Below are 27,132 nucleotides of genomic sequence, written 5' to 3'. Positions count from 1 at the left end.
ATGACTTCCAGGGGGAACAGAATGCCTGCTGTGCTAATTATTTCAATTATCAGCTAGTACTAAAACACGTAATGGATTTTCTCTGCCTCCACAGGTAAAAGCCATGACATTACGGAAGTTAATTCAGATGTTCTGAACTTGATCTCCCATGCTACACAAGAGAGATTAAGAGGGCTTCTGGAGAAACTAACTGTAATTGCTCAGCATCGTACGATGACCTGTAAGGTAAAGGAAATAATCATTAAGCTTCTTGGTCTCCTAACAGTCTTGTTCCAGTCGGTGGTTTTTAAAAAATTAAAAATTAAAAAAGTAGTTGTATTGGCATCCTATATCTGAAATCTGCCTTAAAGTATGCTTCCTCATGGATGCAGGAGGTTCTAGGCTATTAGGTTGTAAGAATAAAATGCAGTCATGGAAATGGCAATAACCAGAAGAAAGCTACCACATACCAATTCCACCTACTGGTTCATTTAGTCCAGTGTATGTCCGCTTTAGATCAAGAAGATCAGAAGGTTGGCGGTTCGAATCCCTGCAACGGGGTGAACTCCCGTTGCTCTGTCCCTGCTCCTGCCAACTTAGCAGTTCGAAAGCACGTCAAAATGCAAGTCGATAAGTAGGTACCGCTCCAGCGGGAAGGTAAACGGCATTTCCGTGTGCTGCGCTGATTCGGCAGAAGCGGCTTATTCATGCTGGCCACATGACCCGGAAGCTGTACACCGGCTCCCTCGGCCAGTAAAGCGAGATGAGCGCCGCAACCCCAGAGTCGGTCATGACTGGACTTAATGGTCAGGGGTCCCTTTACCTTTATGTCTGCTTTAATGGGCAGCAGTTCCAGGCTTCTTTCTTAACTAGAGTTTCCAAAGATTCCTCCTGGGACTGTCTACAAACTCAAGCATGCACGCCTGTCACTGAGGTACACCATGCTTCCAATTATATGCCCCCATCCTTCCCTGCCTTTAAGTGTCTTCAGGCATCAATTTAGTTCAGTGCTGGGCCTGTTTTCTGAGCTCGGAAGCTTGAAACTGGACATAGGCAAAAATGGTTCTTGTTTTTTTGTGGAGGGGAGGGTTGGAGCGAATGGCTGGTTTTAATAGCTAGTATAGATAAGCTAACTGAAAATCTGGAAACGCTTTGGAGGAAAGCAGCTCTTAATGGAATTTAAATTTAATAAATAATAAAATAAGCAGATGCAATCTTGGTAAGCAAATGTGCATTGAATTTATTTTAAACTTGTCTATTACGTTAATGCAAGCTGACTTGCTTTTAACATCTAGGTTGGGGCCAGTGGTCCATGTTGTATTTTAAAACAACCATAAATTCTCTCCTCCCCCCCCACCCCCGCTTTTTAGGGGAATGACAAGTACACAATAACTAGTGATACAAGGGCCCAGCTTCGGTTTCTTGAGCAGTTGGACCAGATCGAGAAGCAGAGGAAGGATGAAGAAGAGAGAGAGGTGTTGCTGCGGGCAGCCAAGGTGAGAGAATTGTTATTTGCAGAAGACTTACGGCAGCTAAATATTCCTAGACCTAGATGCTGCCAGTTTGCTGCAGCTGAAAGAACTATACAAGCACATCCATGTAGGAGATGGGTATTTTACAGTAATTGGGTACCTTGAGAAGTTGGACCTCAGAGAAGGGATTCAGAGGGGTTCTCATGGACTCTGTGGATCCCAAGGTTTACCAAAAAGGTTCGAACTCTGGCAAAAAATTTCCGCAACAGCGGACTACAACTCTCCATCCTTCCAATATTTTCTATAATAATTTTTATTGTATTGTATTGTATTTATGCCCTGCCTATCTGGCTGGGTTTCCCCGCCACTCTGGGTGGCTCCCAACAGAATATTAAAAACACGATCAAACTTCAAACATTAAAAACTTCCCTAAACAGGGCTGCTGAGTCCAAACCTGTTGTAATCTACGGACACTTCTTGCATTTGTGTGTTTTTGTATGGTGCCAGTGGGCCCCCTTGACACTTGAAATGCGTAGGAAAGATACCCCATAGAAAAAAATAAGGTGGATGTTAAAAGCAAATAGGAAAACGTCATACACTTTGGTTATATTACTATTTATCACTATTTCAGAGTTGTTGGTAATAAGCCTATGTCTGGGCTGTATGACTCTAGACCATTTACTGAATGATGCTCTTGCTAAAAACAGAAATAGTACAAAGCCAAAAATTAGAACTAAGATGGTGGGGAGTTCGTAGCCTATCTTTCTACTATTATTTTTTGTTGCTTCATGTTGAAGACAAAAATGGATGAGCAGCAGCTAGAGAACACTTCTGCTTCCGTTTCTTAAACCACTTCAGTCATCTCCCACCAGATTTCTCAGTTTTTGGCAGCTGGTACCTCTTGCCAGAGACCTCCATATTGCATGTTCATGGGTCTGTGCAGAATGCAGTAGCCAAGCATAGAAGTGCAGGAAGTTATCTCTTTATATAGCGTTCAGTGTGTCTAACTTGGGTCTGATGAAGATGTAACTCTAGCCTCCTGCAAACTACTGGGCAGGGGACTGTATCTTGGGACAGGTGAATTCTAGCTATGATTTGCAAGGATTGGCAACCTTCCTGGAACCACAGGTCAATGGTGCAACAAATATGAATTTTACCTTTGTACAGTAGGGCAGTTCTCTCTCTCACACACACCCCTTTCCCTATCCTCCGACGAAGCAAGCAAAGTTCAAGGACAGATTCCAGCCAGGCAAAAACTCTCAAGAAGAAGGTATGAAGTAGGGCTGGTGAGCAGCGTGGCCTGGGGAAATGGGTGTTTCCTGGACAGAGTTTTGAGGGCCAGATAGAGGACTGAAGAGGCCACCTTTGGGCCCCCCCCCCAGGCCTGAGGTTCCCCATACATGCCTTAGAATTAACTTAAAGGGTACATTCCTATTATCCCACATTAGATTTCAGGGCTGGCTGACTGAGCTTTGTGTGGCCTTCAGCAAGTTGCTTATGCACTGAGCTAGGAGCTTCAAGGTTACACCAATTTGCTAATGGACCTAGAAGTCTTTCCTTCCCCTACCGGATGATCCACTGGTAGCTGCCTGGGACCTATTAAATGTAACCTATTATAATTCTTGCAAATGACCTAGTTTAAAATGGCCCAATATAGGAACTGAAAAAATAGGCTACTTAAGGAGGCCTTCTGCACGCCCATCAAATATGGTGCCGGATCTTTTTATCTCCCTCCTTGCTGCTTTTCTCATTTTCCCAAGTGTCTGTTGCTGACATGAACATCATCACGCCTAGGCTGGACCTGACTGACAATGTTAGCATCATTTTTAGTTCAAGCTTCCTCTGGGCTAGAATGGAGGCAGCAGTCCCTGATGAAGAGAGGGGTTTTTTCGTGTGTGTGTGTGTGTGTGTGTGTGTGTGTGTGTATCTGTGTGTGTGTGAGAGAGAGAGCCAATCTGGCTTGAGGCATTCATTCCCTGCAGCTAAGATTTCCAATCAGAAGAGAAAATTGTAACTTATTAAATATTTAAAGATAATGTTGTGTTTGGGTGCTAGTAATTTCTATTAAACGTCTTTCTTTCTCTTCCTCTCCCTCCCCCCTTCTTTTCTTTTCCTTTCCTTTTTGATAGAGCCGTACCAATAAAGAAGATCCGGAGCAGCTGCGATTAAAGCAGAAAGCAAAAGAGGTATGACTTTTTCAAGTCCCCACGCTTTGCCTTTGTGTTCTGAGGGAAGGTTGGCAGCCCTCCTCTCCTGGCAATTAGGTCAGGGTTTATTTTGCTGTTGCATACCATTTGCAGAGGCCTTGGGGAAGGACAGGAACTGCTACAGGCAAGGGCAGCACTTCAAATGAGGTCAATGAATTATGAGCTCTTAACATTTTATTTTCATAGTTTACAAAGAACTATTTCTAGACAGGCCTAAACTATACAGCAGTGCGTTTGGTAGGAATATAATGTGGGATTAGGGGGGGGAAAAGAGACTTTGAGATTTAGCATCTGGGACCGTACAATAGGCTACATTTTTCCAGGGTAATTGTTCGTTTTGTAAATCTGATACTGCTTATAATTCTTTGGCTGGGAGGCGGTACTGGGATTTAGTTTTAAATGGAAAACGCCTCTGGCTTTTAATTTTCTGGGCCCAGCAGTTTTCTGTTCTGGAATGGAGCCCTTGTTTCACGCAGTTCATGTTTAGCTGCAGGGGTTTTAGTTTATAGCTTAGACTGGTTAAGCTTTTACTCCCAGAGGCCTCTGCATAGCAACTGCAGAAATCAACAAATAAGTTCATTTATGTCTGCTGCAGCCTCCTCTCAGTAGCTGACTTTTTACATTTCCCAATATCCATTTCCTGACTTTTCTAGCCGGAGAGAAAAAAGCTCCACTAATTGGAGCTTATTTTAATTGAGCCTTAATATTGGATCTCACTGGAGTTGCCCCCAGAGCTACTGGGAACAGAATTAAATGAAAATACCTAAGGTTGAAGACTGTGTGAGTGAGATTTTTTTTTTTACTTGACCTACAGATTCTTTTCCCCGCTGAATAAATCAAGCCTGTTCACATTTCTGATTAAGGATCTGACAGCAGACAATAATAAAGACAATTGAGGTGTGAGATGTGTGATACAGAGCTGAAGAAATTGGTTTCTATAGTTACTTGACTGATTCCATGCCATTTTTAAGGATCTCTGTGGTAAATGAGTGGTTTTGTTTTTTTCCTGAGCAATCTTTTTCTTAACTGTGCCTCTTGAACTATCAAATTTGTTGTTGCTTAACATTGCTACGGTTGGCTTCTAAGTGCCAATAGTAGTAGCAGCAGCAGCAGCAGGTTATTTATGAATGCTTTAAAGGGCCCTCATTGTTTGGATTAATGTAGGAGGAGAGGCAGTACAAATGGCAATCCCATGAAATGGTCTCGGCATCTGTGCACCAGACTCCAACCAAAGTAAAGGAATGCCCACAGAATGCAAGGCTGAGTGAGGGAATTTGGACCCTCTGCATCAGAAGGTTTCCTTAGGCGCTTTGATAGGGATTGACGTTGTACATCAAAATATGCATGTTACTTACAACTTACCACTGTTACTTGCCTAATGCTACTTCGTCTCTGCCCCTCTAAGTTTTGCTATCAAGACAGCAGTTCCCTATAAGATACTCTTAATGGATATTTACCTTTAGTTGTGCACTTTACTACCCTAAACCTTGTGGGGAGGAGTGACTTAAGAATGGTGCATCGCCCAGTTATGGAAATGTTTTGACTTTCTCATACATAACTCCATTAGTCTTCAGTAGTGCTTTAGAGTGCAAAAGGTGAGCTGCCTGCCCCAAAGAGCTTACAATGCAAAATTCAGCACCATGGGAGGAAATGGGAATAATAAATAAAGTAATATGCCATTTCAGTTACGTATACTCATGCCCACACCAGAAGCACATTCAACCGGAGGAGTCACTCTGGTTCATTCCTCATGGAGGCCACCGGGCAAGAGGCAAGGTGTTAACCTAATATCATGCAGTACCCAGGATGTAGTGAAGGGGGCAGCAAATTTTTCCCCACAGACCTTGTGGGGGGCTGGACTATATTTTGAAATATATATATATATATATAGAGAGAGAGAGAGAGAGAGAGAGAAATATATATATATATGGGACGCAGGTGGCGCTGTGGGTAAAACCTCAGCGCCTAGGACTTGCCGATCGCATGGCCGGCGGTTCGAATCCCCATGGCGGGGTGCGCTCCCGTCGTTCAGTCCCAGCGCCTGCCAACCTAGCAGTTCGAAAGCACCCCTGGGTGCAAGTAGATAAATAGGGACCGCTTACCAGCGGGAAGGTAAACAGCGTTCCGTGTGCTGCGCTGGCTCGCCAGATGCAGCTTGTCATGCTGGCCACGTGACCCGGAAGTGTCTGCAGACAGCGCTGGCTCCCGGCCTATAGAGTGAGATGAGCGCACAACCATAGAGTCTGGCAAGACTGGCCCGTACAGGCAGGGGTACATTTACCATATATGTATGAGAACAAATTCCTATACCCCACAAATAACCCAGAGATGCATTTTAAATAAAATCACACATTCTACTCATGTAAAAACACGCTGATTTCCCAGGCCTTTGTTTGCCTACCCATGATAGTGTTTAAGTGTTGCTGGACCACTTGGGAAAAGTGGCCACAATATGTAAGGGGAAAGTTGCTTGGAAATTTCAGCACTTGCATCTGCCTTCAAAAGATGAAACTTCTCAAATAAGGGGATTAGTTAAAAGGAAGTTGAAGGGGTGGGTCAGGTGGGTCAGACCTCTTCAGGCAGCTTTGAAGTTTCTTTTAAATCACTGCAGTAGTACTACAGACTAGAATGGTGATGAACAAGTGCCAAGAGGATTCAAGCAGGCATAAATGCCAAGGTCAAGGAAGCTATAAATGGGAAGGGTTCCTTAAAAAATAAAGTCTTATCCAAATGAGGGGGGAAATTCTCATAAATGAGCATAAACTGAAGCAAGCAAAGAAGTAATTTGAGAAACTGATGGCTGAATACATTATTTTTTAAAAATAAACCAGGAACAGGAAAAGCTGCTAAGCCAGTGTTTCCCAAACTTGGGTCTCCATCTGTTTTTGGATTACAACTCCCACCACCCCTACCTAGCAGGACCAGTGGTCAGGGATGATGGGAACTGTAGTCCAAAAACAGCTGGAGACCCAAGTTTGGGAAACACTGTGCTAGATAGTAAGTTGAACTTTTTGACAACAAAGGTCTAAAAGCAGAAAGATTGCAGAGTCCATATGTGAATACTATAGGCTGTAAAATGGCGTTTGGTTTTACAGTGGTGCCTCGCAAGACGAAATTAATTCGTTCCGCAAGTTTTTTCTTCTTGCGAGTTTTTCGTCTTGCGATGCACGGTTTCCCATAGGAATGCATTGAAAATCAATTAATGCGTTCCTATGGAAACCGACTTCAGACCAGGTCCGGGGACAATCTGTCCCCCGACCTCTTCTGAAGGCTGGGGGGGGGGGAAGTCTTTGCTCCCCCCCCCCCACGGCAGCATTTTAAAATCGCACCGGACAGCGGAGGACTGCGTTTCTCCGCTCCCCCGGGAGGGCTTTTAAAGGCAGGCAGGCAGGCAGGCAGGCAGGCAGGCAGGCAGGCAGGCAGGGGGGACAAAGATTTCCGCCCCCCGCCAGCCTTCAGAAGGCTGGGGGGCGAAAGTCTTCGCCCCCCCCCCACGGCAGCATTTTAAAATCGCCCCGGACAGCGGAGGACTTCTCCGCTGTCCGGGGCGATTTAAAAGCCCTCCCGGGAAGGCAGCCAGGGGGGGCAAAGATTTTCGCCCCCCGACAGCCTTCAGAAGAGGTCCAGGACCTCTTCTGAAGGCTGTCGGGGGGCGAAAATCTTTGTCCCCCCTGCCTGCCTGCCTTTAAAAGCCCTCCCGGGAGAGCGGAGAAACGCAGCGCGTTTCTCCGCTCCCCCGGGAGGGCTTTTAAAGGCAGGCAGGCAGGCAGGCAGGCAGGCAGGCAGGCAGGGGGGACAAAGATTTTCGCCCCCCCGCCAGCCTTCAGAAGGCTGGGGGGCCAAAGTCTTTGCTCCCCCCCCCCCCACGGCAGCATTTTAAAATCGCCCCGGACAGCGGAGGACTTCTCCGCTGTCCGGGGCGATTTAAAAGCCCTCCCGGGAAGGCAGCCAGGGGGGACAAAGATTTTCGCCCCCCGACAGCCTTCAGAAGAGGTCCAGGACCTCTTCTGAAGGCTGTCGGGGGGCGAAAATCTTTGTCCCCCCTGCCTGCCTGCCTTTAAAAGCCCTCCCGGGAGAGCGGAGAAACGCAGCGCGTTTCTCCGCTCCCCCGGGAGGGCTTTTAAAGGCAGGCAGGCAGGCAGGCAGGCAGGGGGGACAAAGATTTTCGCCCCCCGCCAGCCTTCAGAAGGCTGGGGGGCGAAAGTCTTTGCTCCCCCCCCCACGGCAGCATTTTAAAATCGCCCCGGACAGCGGGGGACTTCTCCGCTGTCCGGGGCGAATTTAAAATGCTGGCGGGCGGCAGCGAAGCCTTCGCTGCCGCCCGCCTGCATTTTAAAAAACCTCGGGACAAAGGAGAAGTCCCCCGCTGTCCTAGGGTTTTTTTAAATGTTGCTGGGCGGCAGCGCTGCCGCCTGCCAGCATTTTAAAATCGCCCCGGACAGCGGAGAAGTCCTCCGCTGTCCCGGGGTTTTTAAAAAACCTCTCCGCCCCCCGCCAGGCTTCAGAGCAGCCTTCCGAAGCCTGGCGGCGGGAGGAGGTCCGAGGACAGTGGGCAAGACGCCCTGTCCCGGAGATTTCCCTATGGGCTTTCGTCTTGCGAAGGAAGCCCATAGGGAAATTCGTTTTGCGAAGCGTCTCCAAAACGGAAAAACCTTTCGTCTAGCGGGTTTTCCGTCTTGCGAGGCGTTCGTCTTGCGGGGTACCACTGTATTGCATTTTTCATCTTGTGTATTTGTTTGGTTTTTTTGTGTGTGGTGTTTTTTTTTTTTTTTTGAATGGTTGAGCTAGAAGGGACTTTGGAGATCTAGTCCAACCCCCTGCCTAAAAGCAGGACCTACAGCATCCCTGATGGATGCCTGCCCACTTTTGCCTTAAGCACCTCCAGCAAAGGAGAGCCCACCAACTCCCAAGACAGTTTGTTCCACTGTTAGTGGGGCAGCTGTTGCTATTAGGAAGCTTCTCCTAACGCTTAGCCAAAATCACCTTCCCCGCAATTTCCACCTATTATTTCTAGCACTGCTCTTCTGGAGCATCAGAGAACAAGTCTGCTCAATCTTCTGTGTGACAGGTCTTCATATATTTCAGCCATGTACAACACGTCAATTGCGAGACCTCGGTGGACCGCGAGGTTGTTTCTGGTCGATCGCAGGGCCTTTCTCTGAGCAGCGCATGTGGGGAGATGGAGGGAGGCACGAGGGAGGTGGGGGGAGGTCTGTGTGATGCTGCTGGAAGAGGGGAGGTGGGTTTAGCCTGGCTTTCTTGATGGGGAAGGGGGCAGCTGCCAGAGCCACAAGGAGGAGCTGCTTGGGAAGGCTCCCTTTGATGGGGGTGGGGAGAGAAGCAGCTAAGGAGAATCACGGAGCAAGGAAGGAAGCAACTCAGAAGGGAAAGAGTTAACAGAGAGAGAGAGAGAGGGAGAGGGAGAGAAGCTGGCTCCTCAGATCTGTGCAAACTAATATAAAAATATAGTTTGACTTTTCTCACTTGTTTAGTTACTTGTCCATCTAGTAACTATTTGGTTCTGTCGTAATGATATCCAAACATAGCTACTATATTTGTGAAATAAAGATCCATTTATTTATTTAACTTAAATGACTTTGGAGGGTGGTAGATCACTGCCAGTTTTTGATACTTGTTGGTAGATTGCAACCAACTTTAGGTTGGACGTGCCTGATATATTTGAAGGCCACTATCCTCTTTCTCCATTATACTCTCTTCAAGCTAAACATACTCAGTTCTTTTGTCCTGGTTGCCTATTGGACACATGACAGGTTTTTTCCAAAGGCCTCCTTAAAATGTGACACCCAGACTTAACACAGTTCTCAGTTTGGAGAATAAAGTAGGTATACATTTTCCAATAAAACCTTCCATCAGTCCATGAAAGCCACATAGTAGCCTTTGTTTCTATAAACTCTCAACTGCAGTTGTTCTTTTTGTGGGCTGTTTGCTGTCCCACATGAGAATGCACCAAGTCAGATTTGCACACCATGTAAAACTGCACAGTTCAAAATCGGGATTGAAAGTTCAAGTAGATGAGACAAGAGGGAAGCGCATACAAGCCTGAAACTTTCCATGTCTCATTCATGCCATGAGAGATTAGTTTCCCATTGCATCTGACCTGAACTAATGTCACTCGTTTTACATATCAAATGGCATGACAGGTGGTAATAGGTGCAACAGTCATTGGATAGTTTAGTTGCATTTGAATCTCCTGTTGGAAGGGCAACATGGAGAGGAATTCTGCTGGCTAAATTTTGAGCCTACGAGGGCAAAAGGTTTCAAACAAGCTTCCCTTGAATGTAAAATGGCACTTGAAGGCTGTTTGGGGCCTTCACTGCCCTCTGGAATATATTACTTCTGTACCTATCAGGTGGATAATGCTTGCTCTGTACCATAGTGAAGTAGATAATGCTTTCTGTTTATTAAAGCACATTAAGTATTCAGAATGCCCTGGTGCATGGGCAAAATAAAACAATAGTTCAAGTGACCATCAACTGTCTAGCATCTGTAGAGTTTAAGCCTGCACCGTCAAAAGCAACAAGTCAATGTACTTCTTCCTAAACTAAAATACTTGCCCTTCCTACTTGTACTGAAATGTGGTGGTGGTGGTGTGTGTGTGTCTGCAAGTTTTATGAAAGTGGAAAAATCCAATTTCTGTGAGATGGTAAGGAAATCTTTTCTTAAAACTGAACAGGAGAACAGAGCAGTTTCCCCTTCTTAAAAATTGCTTCATGTGATTACAGCTATGCTGCAAATGCCATTTCACCATTGGGAAGGGCTTAAAAAAAATGTGCCTCCACTTTATTTGTGCTTCAGGTCAGATTAACTAAAATGGTTATTGTGTCACCTAGAAACTCCTGACTGCTTCAAGACCAGACTTTTAAAAAACCTATATATTATTATTAAAAAGGCCAGCAGCAACAAAGACCATTTTACAATTTCTGCAACGTTTTCATAGCAATTTGATCTTTACACAGGTTTTTTAAAAAAATCTTTGTACTTGTAGCGGATGGAAAAATCGAAGAAGGGAAAATGGGCTTGAAATGCTTTCTGGCTGGCTTCTGATCTCAAGACTTGTCCCTTCCGAGCAAATATATAGTAGTGTTGAGAAGTCTATAGAGTACTAGTCTTGAGACTTGGTGGGACCTTGCTTCATCTGGTTAAGGGATAAGTAACATATCTATCCTGTGGTTCTCCAGATGTTTTGGATTCCCAGCTCCCATACTCGCTGGCAATTGGCCATGTTGGCCAGGGCTGATGGCAGTTGCAACAACATCAGGAGTGCATGTAGCTATCCCTGCTGTAAGCTGCTATAGCTGAATTAATCCCTCGAGGCAGTTGTTTGGGGTGTAAAGGCATATGGGGGCTGGTTCACATAGCACAACTGTCTGTCTGCAACATGCAGTAAACTTATTTTTGTGAATTGGCCATGGCAGATTTAACAGGTTGGAACTTGATACCTCCTGTGCAATACTTCTCAGTAGAAGTGATTCATATATTTGGATCTTGTCACAGTGCAGAGTTCTCAAGTATCTTGCATGTATGTATTTGTGACCTGGTGCTAAGAGATGTATGCGGTGGCCACAGAGTACCAACCTGCAATGCTCTAGCCATCTCAGCCTATTACAAATAGCAGCCAGAATGAGGTTTAGGTAAATATTCATAAATCAAAACTGCTTCCTGCAAGACGGAGGAAACATAAGCTAAAATAGTATTATAGATTCTTTCAGAATAAATTGCATTTTTAATAAAGGAAATGGAGAATGGGATGGTTAATTTTAAAGAGATTATTACATACTTTCTTAAATGGCAAATGTCCCAATGAAGTATGGATGTTTTTCAAAACAAATGTATACTGACCTATAGAATGATGTCCCTAAATATGCTTCTTGTTGAACCTTTTTATTGCTATACAAATGGGAGAACAAGCAAACAAAAACACGCTCAGTTCATGAATTTCTAATTGTAGAAGACTGGCCAAGGCTAAGACTAACTGACTCAAGTTGAGCGGTGACTTTCAGGGTACTGCAGACCAACCTACTCATAACTTCCTCTTTTCTTCCTAAATTAGTTGCAGCAATTAGAACTTGCACAAATGCAGCAAATGGAGGCTAACCATGCAGCTCTGGCAGCCATTGGGCCAAGAAAAAAGAGGCCACTGGATTCATCCGGACTGGAGGTACGTGCAGTAACCCTTCTTGGTTTAATATCTTCCAGCTGAACTGTGTTTCTGTTTTGTATATTGTTGGAATTTCACGCGACTTGATATTTATCAGTTTTATCTGCAATGAAGCAGCCTCTTGGCATCCGGAGAAGTTCTGCATGATTATGAGTTGTGTTCTGAAAAGGAATGGTGTTTTACTACTCCTGTAGTAAAACGTAGCATGAGGCCAAGGGTGGCTAGTGTCTTTTCCGTTGGCTGTGGTTGTGCAAATATCATGGGCATCATTTGGATGATATCTAAGGCAAGCCTCAAGTCTTTTCCCACCTATCTTGGATGTCTCACAGCATTTCAGAACTCTCATCCTGAATCTCATCTCATATCTCTCTCTCTCTCTCTCTCTCTCTCTCTCTCTCTCTCTCTCTCTCTAAGTTCCCGAATAATGAAAGAAAATCCATTTGCTCTTGTTATCCCTCCTGCTTCTGCATGATGGTGAATGGAAAGTTCCTGGGTTTCCGTCAGTTGAGAACTCTTCTTCTGCCTAACTATTTTGGTTGCTGTTAAGTCTTGATATAAAACGGATATTTTAAAAAAGGAAGAATGATCATCTGAATACACCCCCCCACATTATAAAACTAGCCAGCTATTTCAAAGAAAGTTAAATTGAAATACCTATTTGCCTTTGCTAACATGGCGTACTCCCGATGAGGTTGGACTGGAGCACCCATCGCCTGCGAATGGAGGACACCCACGCGGGATGTTTAAAACCAATGGCTGTTCCCTAACAATGTTGCCCAGAATTTTAAGGATGTTCAGGGGACAAGTGAGCTCTGGTATGATACTTTGCTTCTCAGGGCAAGTATGGTGGAATAAAATTTTGACTAGCCAACAAAAGTGAATCAGTCCACCAACAGGGATATTATCTTGCCTTTGAGCTTGGGTGTGTGCCTTGAAATTTTAATAAATTAGTGGCTATCTTCTTGCAGCCTGTAGAATGAGCTTTTATCTACCTTAATTACTGCTAAAAGATTTAAAATCATGAGCTTGGTATAACAACTTTCCCAGGTCCCTCCCTTAACCATTCGGCTTTCATTAGGTAAATCATGGTGTTTACTATTAAGTAGGTGAAGGCTACAGCAGAGCAAGGTAGTAATTATTCTTAGCTTTTACTTTTCTGTAATTCTAGAGGATAATATAATGGCTGCCCCTTAGACATATTCTTGCTGTCACTGATGCTGTTCCTACCTTATTAAACACTTGTGCTGTAACCCTACATAACACTAGATGAAAATGCCAGTGGCAATAGAGTTATACATCAGAACAATAGCATCCAACATTTTGTGCAACATAAAGGGAAGCACTCATTAAGGCATGCTATGCCTACACTTTGCATCTTTATAAGGGTGTCTATAAAATATGCAGCAAGTCACATTTGGTTTCTAAGCACCTATGAGTGATGCTCCAAACATAGCAGAGGTGGGGGACCTGTAGATGTTGATGGACTCCAACTCCCACCATCCTGGCCTTTGGTCACATTGGAAAGGACCTATGGGAGCTGGAGTCCAACAACATCTGGAGGCATGCAGGACCCCTATCCCTGCACTACAGAAATTAATCCAGGTTGGCCAGAGTGGACTTTCAACAGGGAGAGACAACCAACTGCAGCTCACAATGTTGCGTTAAGACTTAACAGTTTTAGGTGTATGAAGAATATATTTTGGTATTTACCTACAAAAAAAGTAACATGACCCAAGGTGAATATTTGAGAGTGATGGGGCCTGCTTTCTTGAATATAATTTTGCCAAGTAATTTGAGACAGACCATAACTTTAATATCACTAGATATGGGAGTGGGGGAATATTGCCACCAATATTTGCCAGCCCATGCTGCAGAGGCTTAGATTTCTAACCATGAGAGGAAGAGTGGCATGTGTTGTAACATTATTTACAGTACACAAATCACTGGGAGCTTTAATCTTTTACATAGATGCTGGGACTTCCTGTGAAAATTCCTTTTTTGTTTGTTGGATATTAGAGTGCTAAAGGGTCCAGCCGCTAAGCAGTTTGTTCCAACCAGTGTTGAAGTGTCCTGGTTCTTTGCTGGGGTTTAGAAATGGTGAGGTGTATTGTAAATGGATCTGAAGAGTTATGACTATAAAGTAGTTTTTAAATCAAATAATCTCTGAGAAATCTTTTTTTTTATAGAAGCAGAATGCTTGCAGTATACGCATAACAAGGAAAGCAAAACATCCTGATGAGTAAACAGTGTTCTGTTCAGAGATGAAAGGATGGCCTTGAAATGGAAGAATATGGCTTGGGGGCCTGTACACACTAGGAATCACCAAAAGCATATTTTGAGAAAACATGTCTAATTTAAATATGTAGAACTATATCCATCGAGTGCAAAGATACTTATTTTCTAAAGCTGTTAAATGTCAAAGAGCTTAAGCAGTTTGACACACATCTGACCGTTTCCAGTTATTTATCTTTCTAGAAGTATTAAATAAAACTAGTGGTAATGCACCAGAAGCATGCATTTAATTCATATATATACAGTTATATGGATAGCTAAAGCATCTTTTTTTTGGGGGGGGGGGGAGTGAACTAGTTTATGTGGCTCATGCCCTTCCCAACGTGCCAAGTGTTTTGGGTAAACATCTCCTGGGAAGGCTGCCATTATTACCTGAGGGCCAGGTCACTTTTTCCAGACTTCTCTTTGGCACTTTCCTGTGAAAGCAATTAAACTCTGTCCAAGGAAGTCTTGCCATTCATTGCCACATATAGAACATTAGTTGGTGGTGACGTTCCAATCCCAGGGTTCCTATGAGTACCCTGTTCTGTCTTGATGCTGCCATATTGACTGCATAAGCCTGGACACTCTTCTCCTGAAGATTAGAGGTTTGATGCAAGATTTACCTTTCGATTTGATTCTTCAAAAATCACATTTGCAGCACTGTGCCTAGTTGTTCATATCTATGTGAAATAGGGTTGATAGCTATCTCTTCGGTACCAGTGTGTGCACCATACCTGACACTACTGGTGCCTTGGCAAAAAACTATGGGGACAACCAGGTTGTTGCCATGATTGTGGAGCTAATGTTCTGTACTCCTTAACACAGGCACAGGGTAGCTAGAAAGAAACTTGTGTCTTCGTAACAGTTCGAGCCCCCTTGAGTGCTGACTCTCGTGGTTGTGGAATAATGCACAAATTGACTGACTTTCAGCTAATTGTGCAGACAAATGTATATTCTAGGACAGGAACCTACTGCTGCTCCATCATCCTTGACCGTAGGGCATGCTGGCTGGGCTGATAGGAATTGTAGTCCAACAGCCTCTGGAGGATTGCAGATTCCTTACTCCAGGTTCAGAAGCTTGTCAGCTGCCTTGACTTGCATTCTGACTGAGCCCCCTCAATTGTAAGTGCTTTGTGCATCTTGGGACTCTCTGTAACTGAGACACGGTCTCATTGGAAGAGACTGGGAAGCAACAAATGTGTTGTATGTCACATCTGTCAGTGGATGGTGGAGTTTCAGTTTTATCTCTGAATTTCGTAGAAGGTTCTCAGTTTGGGCCACACTCACGACGTCAGATGTTTGCCTGTAAATTGGCTAAAATATTCTAGGCTGCCATTTATAGGTTTAAGCAGTGCAGCTCACAGGCCCATAGAATGCCATTCCTGTACAGAGATGAACTTAATTATTTTCTTGTGTGAAAGATATCTGCAATTTAAATGACTAATTGTATTGTAGCTCTGGGCTAAACATATTGATAACACAAACGTTGATGACATGTGAAGGGTCAAGAGTTTTATAATTTAGTTGATGATATATTGCCTAAAATGATGTGGCAAAGAGCCAGAATATTTCAGTTTAATAATCATCTATTAAGTTAACATGACACATTTTGTACAGTATTTGTTACCTCCAGGTACAGATTAAGGATCTGATGCAGCCACAGATAGTGACATGTAAGCATGAATCTTGGGCATAATCATGAGTAAACTGACACTACATTTCCAGTAATTTGTCTCAATATGTAAAACACTCTGTTGGTTACATTTGAAAGGACTTGTAGAAATGTCACAATGTAAGTTGGGGGAGGAAAGCTACACAATAGAATATTAATACCTAGTCTCTTGCAGATCTTTGACAGTTTAGTGAAGTTCCAGCATGAGTGAAGATAATTGGATCATAAACATACACATTTATTCCTAAATTGTTCAAGTGAAAACATGTCTGTCATGCCATGAGGTGTCCCAAGAGTTCTCATTCTCCTTTTTAAAAATCAAAAGTGCTGTATAGTATTTTAGTTTACTTATTTTACTGTCAGAGAGCTGTCTTGGAGACTTTTTCATCCCAGTAAGAAATAGAAGGTCAACTGAAGTTCTTTCAAAGTGTTCAATATGGCACATTGATGGAGCATCTCACAGTGGTGCTGCGGGCACTTGACCTGTAGAAGAAGGAAAAAAAAGCAGAATTCTCTGGTTTGAAGCATGTTTTCCACTTTACAATCTCTTGGCAACTGAAGTTCGTTTCGTTTTCAGAATTCTGGTTTCATTGTGAAATCCTAACCATGCATTGGCTAATAAAAACCTTAAAGGGAGTTGTCTTACATGTGATTTCTACTGGTTTTATTTTATATTTTTAAAAAGCCAGTGTAGGTTTAAAACTTTTTCAAAAAACAAAATGCAGCACAGCATAAGGTTGTCATATTTCAAAAGTTAAAAATCCAGACACAAAAGCTGTTGAGCTTTTTTTTTGTATTGTTTCATTTGGCCAACGCTTGCTGCATAGATTTCTCATGAGAATATTCTGCAATTGACTTGATGGGGAGAGTGAAAGAAATTCCACTGTTTGGCTAACTCAAGCTTATCTGCCAACGGTAAATGAGAAACAAGGGTGGATCTCCCCTCTGGACTAAGACGAGTTATAATTGAGACAAAACTGTTGGAAACAAAGTAACAATAATCAGTTAAAGGATTGTTGGTGAAAAGGCAAATAAGTAACCAGATTCCCCCTAGGGGGAATTCTGTGAAACTACAATGGATACAATGGCTGTGGAAGGAAAGTTACTAGTGGAAATCGAAAGGATGTTTCAACTGGTGGGAATCTTACAAGAGCAGAGCTTGGCCATGAATAAACAACTTGAGACTATGACCTTGGGAACAGGCAACTCTGCTCTTTGTATTGAGGACCTTAATGAGAAAGAATCCACAGCTGATTGGGAAACAATATCTACAGAGCTGGAAGAGACTAAACAACAAGAAAAAGAAGAAGTAATCCTGGGAAGCAACAACCAAAAGTTGACATCTGCGGAATACAAGCAAGGAGACGATGGGAACATATCTACCACAAGTCTGCGAAAGACACAGAAGAAGAAGGAGGAGGTCCCAAGACAAAATGGAATACAGGAATTTAAAATAAAGAAATATGATTGGGACCTCCGTTTGGACTTAGACTTTGAAGGGATAGACTTTGTGGAAATTCTTCAGCAGTCACTTTGGAATCTTCTTGTGGGAAGAGGATACATTTTGATGGTGAAAGAACTTTTCCCAGACTTGACGACTGACATAAAGGACTACCAACAGGACAGGCGAAGAGGGACTGAAAGAGATTTGAAAGCCTCGGACGTGAGGAACCCAGGCTGAGAATCTCGAATTTGGATTTTTATTGGGAAGGGACAAAAACCGGGGATGGGAGGGAGGGAAGAAGAGACTCTTATAAACTCTTAAGACTTCTAGGTTTGGTTAAGATGACTCTTAATTAAGATATAATGAAAATCGATGGAAGAGAGCTTAAGTCCAACTTATGAAAATCAATTTTTATTATAAAAAAGGTAATAAGATGAACAAGATTGTTAAGAGGAGAAACACCAACTTGCTGATATAATCTTGAAACTGGGATGCACGAGGGGAGGTGGGGGGAAGTCAAGGAACAAGGTTAGGAAATGGGGATTTGCTGATTTTATACGTGTTTTTGTCTTTTGTCTTCTTTGTGTATGTTTTGCCTTTATAAAAGCAGAAAACCAAATAAAAATTTTATAAAAAAAAAAAGAGAAACAAGGGTGGATCTCTTACCTGGCGTGACTTCATTACATGTATGTATTGCACATGCATAAGAAAACATTATATAAATGCTTTTGGAACAAATTGCAGAACCTTTAAATTTAATTCTCATTCTTCTGATCGTCTCTTGAGAATGGATACTATATAATTGTATTTTTGCCCCTTGAGTATTTCTTGGACCAGTGATGATTAGCGTAGTCCATCAACCATGTAACATTATTGCTAACGTCTGTTAACTTTGTATTTGTCATGCTAACTATTAAAAGAAAGCAGCAAATTGTAGGCTGGATTCAAGGGAGGATGGTGTCTGTGATACGACTCATCAGCTTTCTTATACAGCAGCAGGAAAAACGAAAACCTTGCTACAGCTTCTGATTCTCACAATGTGGAAAAGTACACTTTTATTTATTAAATTTGTATCCTACCCTGCCGCCCAAAGGAGGCCAGAGCAACAAACATCAAAATGTTAAACAATACAATTTAAAGTGAAATGAAAACATACTTTAAACAACCTAAAAACATTTTAAAGCAATTAAAACATCTAAAAAACATAACACGCATACCAGCTTAAATCAGAGACCAATCTGGTTTTGTATATTATTGGGGGGGGGGGAGCCCTAGATAGGATTTTGCATGACAGTTCTTTTATTTTGGCACATAATGAAAGGCTTGGATAAGTCTCCCAGATTTTATGCCAATCTTCCATTTAGAGTTCAGTTTGCACATCTGTTTCCAAATTCTACATGTAAGCTAAAAGCTATATGGGCTATTGTGTGCATTTGATTAAGTTATCATATTTATCTATTTCATAAAAATATTTCTAGACTGCCCCTCATAAAATATTGGGGGTGTATGCATCAACATTTAGAAGTACAATAAAACATAATATAAAAGAAAGACAATATAAAATAATCATAAAAATGATGGGCTCATCCTGACAAAGTTTAAACAACTCCACACCCAGTGTGGGAGAAGCTCAAATCTGTTGCCTTGGGAAAGTTCCCTGAGAGAGACTCAAGTGTTGCTTGGTTAAATAGATGTTGGAGGAAAACTTCACTTAACCTTAACCGACACGCATGGCCAGTAAAAAAAGAGGCGATGGTACTGTTTCATCACAAAAAAGACACTGCTTATATTTGTGCTTTGTGAGACAACACGTGAATGCTACAAATTCAGTACAGTGGTACCTCGGGTTACATACGCTTCAGGTTACATAAGTTTCAGGTTACAGACACCACTAACCCAGAAATATTATCTCGGGTTAAGAACTTTGCTTCAGGATGAGAACAGAAATCGTGCAGCAGTGGTGCGGCCACAGCAGGAGGCCCCATTTAGCTAAAGTGGTGCTTCAGGTTAAGAACAGTTTCAGGTTAAGAACGGACCTCCGGAACGAATTAAGTTCTTAACTCGAGGTACCACTGTACTTTGAACAGAAGAGAATACATGGGGAAGATATGTAAATTACTGGGCAACCTTGTCTCCAGTCGTATGAGTAGTCTACTTATTGGGCCTGTGAAAGAGAGGTTAAAATGAAGGCAACACAAAAAGCAGGACAGATATAATAACCAAGGGTTATATGGTCAGTAAAAACTTGAGATGACAGGGAGAGTCAAGTTAAATTATGCTGGGACTGGTTTACGGCATGTATGTACATGTTCAGACACTCTCCTCAGATTTACAACAGAGTGACTTACTTTAATCCCTAAGTAATTGCAGCCAGCACCTTCCAACATGGAAGCAGTGGAAGAGGTTTCGGAGCAAAGGGTGTAACATATGCTTCAGAAATTATGCCGTGTATTGAGTAACTGCGAAGAACTAGGGCAGGCAGTCTTTCTCCATTATCTTAATCTACAGAGAAAATCAAGAGAATTGTTTGCATGGTTTAGGGTTGGCATCGGGGGAGAGCAGGCCTCTTGTGCTTTGAACCGCTGTGTGGCAGGCAGAAATTGAACAGGTGAAGTCCTTTCTAGTATGGAAATGCAATTATTACTGTTTTGTCAGAAACATTGCTTGCTTGCACTTGGCTTCTAATTTATGTTTGTCACCTTCACCCCACGCAAGGGAGGATGTAGATTTGCATATGATTATAAGCATACACAAATATGTGTGCTCTTTTGTGAGTATGGCAAAACCCATAATCCACATACGTTGTACTGGTTTAAGAAAATCGAAAACAACCCCCTCATGCTTGCCCTCAGGTTGAAAAGATTCCCCATCCTTGCATTGCACACTAACCCACAAGGAAGCCCCACTGAACTCGAACATCTGAGTAAACCTTACATGGGCTCAAGCTATGACTGTTCTCAAGGGTGGAGAGATGGATCCAGATATGGAGATTGCTCATGGGGAATTTTGAGGTTTTTGTCCTTTACACTTTGTTTTTCAAAGGGCTACATGAGAATGAACAGGTTTGTGTGTGAATGCTCAGTTTTAAGCCCTCTAAGCTGGTCTCTGTTTAGAAAGTAAATACTTTCCCCTCCCTAAAGTTATTTGACTTCTGAAGGACATGGCTATTGGATTGCTGAGGAATCCCCTGAGGCTTGTTTCATTTGTAATAATGCCTTGAGCTTTCTGCTGCATCCTGTTGGAGTGACCTCCTCTTCAACCCTGTAGTGGCAGCTGTGCTACAAAGCTAGCCCCCCCCCCCGCTTCCCCTCCCCGTAAGGGGTTGTCTTACTTTGAACTGTGACCCTTTTGTGTCTTACCAAGACAAGAGGGACCTCTCTCTCTCCCTGTACATGGCTATGATATTTCTCCCATGCCTATTTTGTTCCAAGCCACTGAACAAATGGAAAGCTTCAAAACGATGGCATTCTTATTTCAGTTTTCAGCTGGTGTTGTCTTTTATCATGTTAGTGGGAGAAATAGTCTTCCTTTTGGGAGAGAAAGCAGGTATCAACTTAAGTCAGTTTGCTGATGTCAAAGTAGTAGCAGTAGCACTTCCTATGGGTATACTTCATGCCAATTGCCAAGCATTTAAATGTGTTGGCTTGTATTGTTTCCCTACTTTCTAAACAAGTCTAAAATTCTTTTGTTCTATATCCTTAAGGTGGTTTGGATTAAATAAAAAAATATTTCTGTCCCACTTAAAGCTGCCCATCTGACAGGGTTGTCCCAGACACTCTGGGTGGCTTCCAGCAATAATGAAACCATATACTAAAGTTATATGGTCAGTTTTAAAAGCAGTGTGAGATAGCTTGACATGAAGCCTAAGAAGGTGTTTGCTGTTCTTCTAAAAATGAAAGAGGCTCTGGCTACCCCATGACCCCTAGGAAAGTTCCATATGCTACCAATGGAGGAGCAGCACATGGACCGTCACACCTTAAACATCTGGGTATTGATAATGGGACCTCTCTAATAGATCCAATAGAGGAACTTACGGTCTTCAAACAAAAACATCTTGAAGGTCCCAGGCCACAGAGAGGTTAGGCTGGGCTCAACCAGAGCCAGGTCTTTTTCGGCTGTAGCTCCGATCTGGTGGAACGCTTTGTCACAAGAGACCAGGGCCCTGCGGAACTTGACATCTTTCCGCAGGGCCTGCAAGACAGAGCTGTTCCACCAGGCCTTTGGCCAGGGCACAGCCTGACTCCCTCCTCTGGCATTCCTCACAGAACTTCTAACCCAATGATTGCCATTAATTTGTTTGGAATTAATTTTATAATGAAATGATTTTAGAATGTTTTATCGTTTTATTGTTGTTAGCCGCTCTGAGCCCGGCTTCAGCTGGGGAGGGCGGCATACAAATAAAATTTATTAGCATCATTATTATTATTATCTTAAGGCTGGGGTGGAATTTTTTGAGGTCTCCTTTCGGATATTCGGGACGAGGCCATTTAAGAGCTTTATCCTATTTTTTCCTGAAGACTCTGAACACAATTCTTTGGGAAACGGGTCTCAGCATACTGAATTGCATGTGTTTCCTTCAAAGACAGCTGTGCCCCATCAAGCAATCACTTGCATGGGAGACCTCTAAAGTTAGGGCAAATAATGAGGGGTGAAGCTCATGCAGTATAAGATCCTATTAGAGTTGCACGTTGTACAGTGAGTTTTATTTATTTTTAATGACTACTCACCTTTTCTCTCCTTTCTCCTGTTCTAGGGCTTAAACAGATCACCCGGCCTTGCGAAACCAAATCTTCATCCACGAATAACACGCATCTGCCTCAGGGACTTGATATTCTGTATGGAACAAGAAAAAGAGCTGAAGCACTCCCTAGCCTTGTACCGAGCTCTTCTGAAGTAACGGCTAGGCAGTTTGTGTTTTGGCTTGCCAGCATTTGTTGCCAAAGAACACCTGTTTGCACTATCTTGAAACCTTGGTTTACAGTGATCACCTGTTTCCTTTTCCTTTTTTCTTAAACGAAGGGAACCACCTAGAACAGTCTACTGGGTGGTTACTAGAAACATATATGCTGCCTGAATGCACTGGAGACAGAAGGCTTCAGGAGCCTGCAAAGTTCAGTAAAAGCGACACTTGCGTCAGTATTTCAATCTGCAATATTATCCCATGAATATTGTGCCTTGTAATGCTGCAGTTGGGGAAGGGTGGTATGACGAATGTATTTAATCACAAACCAGCAAGCAAGCAGCTTGCTAGTGTGTTGCCTACAGGATTCAACCTCGCTAGCTGTCCTAGTTTTTAGAGTTCGCTATAGCTAGCTGGAAGAGAAACCACTTGGGAGCAAGCCAAAGAAGTGCCAAAGTGAGATCTGCAATCTATTGCCTCCAAAGAAAGGGGGACTTCCCAGTGGCATGGCTTGTGCTGCCAGTACTACTGGATGGATGAAGCAAGCTGGAACTGTAAGAGTTCGGGCGAGCAGCTTTTGGAAATGTAGTTGCCGAAATCTGAAAGGCAAATCCGGTGGAACACTTAACACAGGCCGATTGCCCTTTCCATTCCATTTCCAGCATAACAATGACTTTGGATGCGTTCGGTTTTGCATCTGTGCAGACTTTAAAGCAGGGAACTATCTTGGAGCCTCTTGCACTGCTTTATGTAAAGTATAGAATATAACTATTTGATCTCCTGCTTCCTACATTATGGGAATCGAAGAGCAGACATATAATTATCAGGGATTTGATCTTAAACTGGAAGTTTGGATGCGATTCCGAAATCCGATTAATAGAAAAATTCTGCTGTGGCATTTTGTGGGAGAGCACAAAACTCTGCAAGGAGCTGAAGTGATAGTTGTGGTGGACTTTAAAGAGAGCCTGTTGGTTTGCCTGCAGTGAATCACTCCAGAAGACGTTGGTTGTGGAGAGCCATATGAAGACACCTTTTGCACTTTTCTACAAATTCTGCACTACCCTGTGCACATAATGTATAATATTGGGTGTATACTGGGATGGGTAAGAGATAGCAGCTGAATGTCTTTACCATTAAAGTCTTTATTTTTAAAGGCTTTCAAAGCTTTTGGGTATGCCACCTTACAAATTGGGGAAACCGTCTAACTTAAGACACCAGGACTACTGCAGAATGTTGAGAGGCTCTAATCTAGTTAGTTTCTCTGTTAGAAAAACTGAACTAAGTTAGTTAAACCTACACAGTGAATTATTTGTGTGTGTGAAATGTCAGCAAGATACTGGTGGGATAAGGCAGACAGAAGAAGAAAGATAATTGTATAATAAAATGCATAGCTTTACTATTTATGTAAAGTACAGCATTTCCCTGGTTGTGTATTCAGTCTTACTGAGATGTTTAAAATTATTTTAAATACTGCATTAAAATAACTATTTTATTAAAAATGTTAACGAGTATTTACTCCATTCAAACATCAGAGATGGCATTATTGCATCCAGCACTGTTGTCATGAAGAGCTAGCTGTCAGCACATCAAAGCAGAATGTCCGCAATAGCAGAGAATACTTCAAGAATATAGCTCAATATTTGCATATAGCTTGTGTTACGCATTTTTGTCTGCACTGTTCACATGTAAGATGGGAGTTGGGGTCTTTTTCCTCAAGTGCATGTGTGAGAAGTGAAACCGGCATTTCTTCCCTCTCCCCCATCCCATTTAATTACATTTATATCCTGCCTCTCATCAAGGAACTCCCTCTCCCCCAGGCAGTCTCTCATCCAGGCCCTGACCAGACTCAGACCTGCTTAGCTTCTGCAAGGTAACTGCACCATGTACCCTCAAACTAGGCCTGTAAGGGCTTTATGCAATTATCTCTTTACCTAGCTCACCTTTTGTATTGGAACTGAGCTGCAGAAAAATGGCTTGAAAGCAGCAGAACACTGTAAGATGAGTGTTGCCATTTGTGAACTTATATGACTGCCCCACACATCTAGTTTGATTTGTCATTATTAATGAGAACCAGTGTATATCATAGCCTTCCTCCCATGGAAGCCCAAGAGAAAGGAGGAATTAAGCATGTCTTCTGTCACCTTATCACATCGTAAGCCAAGCCAGTAATCCCCAAACATTGCAATAGAGGTGGGCAAGTGTGCTGTGTGAAATTGTGCCCTGTGAGCCCTGAAGGTACCCATTGACAAAGGCTGTTTGCTGCAGCTCTGCACTATTGGCCCTTCTAACCTTTCAGTTGTTCTTTGTGAGTAGGTAATCCATTATGTCAGGGATGGGGAATCAGCGATCCTCCAAATTCTTCTTGACTCCCAACTCTGTACTCCTAGGGATGTCATTCCCCTGAACGTGAACATTCTGATCTAGTTGTTTAAATTCTTCTTGTGGATGTTCTTAACGTTTTGATGGGACCGTATTTAAATTACATATGGATACAGTTCCATCAAAGCATTAAAAGCACCCACAATATACAGTGAAACAAACCTGCTAAAAGTATAGGGGTTAAAACAAGATCATAATGTTCAAGTTCAGGGGAATGTTTATCAAAACAGGTCTGTCTTCAAGATTCAGAAAAATGCCCCTACCAATAAGGCCGCCTGTATTTCTGAAAGGAGGACATTCCACAACACTGGTACCACCAGTGCAAAAAGCCTCTGTGACTCTGATTTTAATGTAGCGTAACTACCAGATATTGGAGGAAACCAATCATGTTGGGTCAGAGGTGTATCTCAAAACACCAGTTGTTTCCACTGATTATGTTTGGGCTTGGTCCAAGTCCTTTCCTGGTGGTAATTTTGTTAATTATCAAACCTTTTAAATTGTGGACTGACAGGTTGTTCAGATAGGGATAACTAGTTTACTCCTTGATGCTGCAATTTAAGCAGCTAAACTTACCTCCAATAACACCAGTAACTTTCATTTGGAGGTCCTGGGACTTGATTTGCTTGGGTCTGAATAGGATGACTACAAAGATTCCCAAAATCTCTTTATTAGCTGACATTGTTATGGGTTCCTTGCTATAGCCAGAGGGTTGGTCCTGTGGTCAGCTAGTGTTTCTTAATGTTAGGAGCTTCTACAAATCCATTAGGTGTAGATATAAAACAAGTTTTGAAAAGGGAACTGTTAGACGAGAAAATGAGCTTGCTTGCTTCTACGATTGGATAGTCCAGCAGCTGAGATTTGCTTCTTTAATGGGAGAGCAGCTGGATGAACTTGGAAGATCCTACACTTGGCCCTTTGAATCAACCATTTTGTGGTGTCAGCTTAATTTGTTCATGCCCAAGTTTAACAGTTGCAGCAGAATCCTATGCCTGTTTACTCAGAATATCCCAGTGCTCAATAGGATGTGTTCCCTGGTATGTTTCTATTTCTCTCACCTGTTTTTGTATTTTTTAAAAAATAGGTTGCTCATTAAATCTATGCTTTCTGTGAACCACTTTGAGCCCTTCTTTACAGGTGGGAAAGGCAAGATATGAATGAATGAGCAAATTATATGTGTAGGCTTGCAACCTTTGTCCTAAATATGGTACTAGGTTTGTGCAGGAATAGCTCTGAATGCATAAAATCCTATTTAAAGGGACTTGTTTTCTGATTCCTGTGACCTTTCTTCTTCTGCAAAACATCTTGGTGTTTTCATTGCCTGAGGATACCCAATGATGGATATCCGAAAACAACTATTGCTGCAGTTTTTGTTTTTTTTTATGTGAAGCCCTTGGGGACTCTATAAACCTATCCCTTAGGAAGAAGTGGCATATTGCTACCAAACTTGGAAGTGGTTGCTTTAAATTCCAAGTCAAATATTGTTTGTTTTTTCTCTCCTCCTCAGACTTGTGGAAAGCTCTTTGAGTGGAGCTGAGTGGAACATTTAAATACTTCTGATGCTACTGAAACTACAGTAAAAACCTGGTGTTCCTAGTTGAGGACTGGTCCCCAACCCTGGTTAACTCAAGAAAGAGGTTTGAAAATCCCCTTACAAGCAAGGCAAGCCTACCCACTAGTAGGAGATGAAGACAGCAGAGGTAGTATCTTAGCTGGAAAAATGTACAAAGGGGGTTAATCTGGGGAACTCACGTGGGGAAACAGTTAAAGCTACTGAGATCTGTTGTAGTCATTGAGGTGACCTTTGAAGAAGAAGCTTGGGATTGAGGAGTGCAGAATAAGCTCAAAAATACAGACTGCAATGTGGGGTGCACCATGCCTCTCCAAAATGAAGTGTCTTCCAAGCATTGCTAGGCTCTAGTCTTTATGCAAAGTATTCCTTACTTGCCATTGCCTCAGAAATCTCCAGCAGCTGGGCTTTGACAGTGGCAAGGCTAATAGTGTAGTAGCCAGGCCCGTCTTACCCGTTGAGGCTAGTGGTGCGAGGCGCCAGGGCGTCAAGTTCAGGAGGGCACCAGGTGAGAGTCCGGGGAACACCGAATGAGCGCGCTGAGCGAGCGTTGGCTCGGTTTTTCCCTTTTAGCCTGCAGGTGCCGAATTCTGCAGGGTGCCAGAAAGTTAAAAGGGAAAAAAATTGAGCCGATGCTTGGCGAGAGCAGCGCGCGTGCCCTCGCTCACTCGCTCAGCGCAGGCCACTTGCTCGGTGTGCTTCCTACAGCAGCTGGTTGAGCCAGGAGGCGCTGCGTCCAGCCTTTGCCTCTTCCCTGCCAGAGGAGCTGCCCTCCAGCCGCTGCCTGCCTCCTCCAGCCCTAAAAAATGGTCAACTCTGGGAAGGGGGGGACACCAGAGAGATCTTTGCACCACGGTACGGGATATGCTTAAGACGGCCCTGGTGGTAGCTCATTCCCAGCCAGGTTTATTGTAGCAGCCTATGACACAAGACTTCAGCATCTGGTTCCTCCAAGATTCTGGATGCTGTAAAGGAAGGGGACCAGCAGAAGTTTCACTCGTGTGCCAACCACTCTCTTCCTCTGTCACAGGTAAGGTGCAGCCGAGGTGTTGATGGCCT

General features: G+C 43.0%; 1 protein-coding gene across 4 annotated transcripts in view; it reads left to right on the top strand.

Moving 5' to 3' along the window:
• Positions 1–23,626, top strand: part of TAF4B (TATA-box binding protein associated factor 4b) — a 52,187-nt gene extending 28,561 nt beyond the window's left edge. For all 4 annotated transcript variants that reach the window (XM_083517737.1, XM_083517735.1, XM_083517736.1 and 1 more), the window contains exons 11-15: positions 95–225; positions 1,350–1,475; positions 3,581–3,637; positions 11,730–11,837; positions 21,981–23,626. In XM_083517737.1, the coding sequence (XP_083373863.1) occupies positions 95–225; positions 1,350–1,475; positions 3,581–3,637; positions 11,730–11,837; positions 21,981–22,124 (566 nt within the window). In that variant the 3' untranslated portion in view covers positions 22,125–23,626. The remainder of the gene's footprint in view (positions 1–94; positions 226–1,349; positions 1,476–3,580; positions 3,638–11,729; positions 11,838–21,980) is intronic.
• The last annotated feature ends 3,506 nt before the right edge of the window (positions 23,627–27,132 follow it).

This window comes from Podarcis liolepis (genome assembly GCF_965112155.1).
Source record: "Podarcis liolepis genome assembly, chromosome: 8".
Classification (NCBI taxonomy): domain Eukaryota; kingdom Metazoa; phylum Chordata; class Lepidosauria; order Squamata; family Lacertidae; genus Podarcis; species Podarcis liolepis.
The sequence above is the reverse complement of the archived record's forward strand: the minus strand, read 5'-3'. Positions and strand labels throughout refer to the sequence as shown.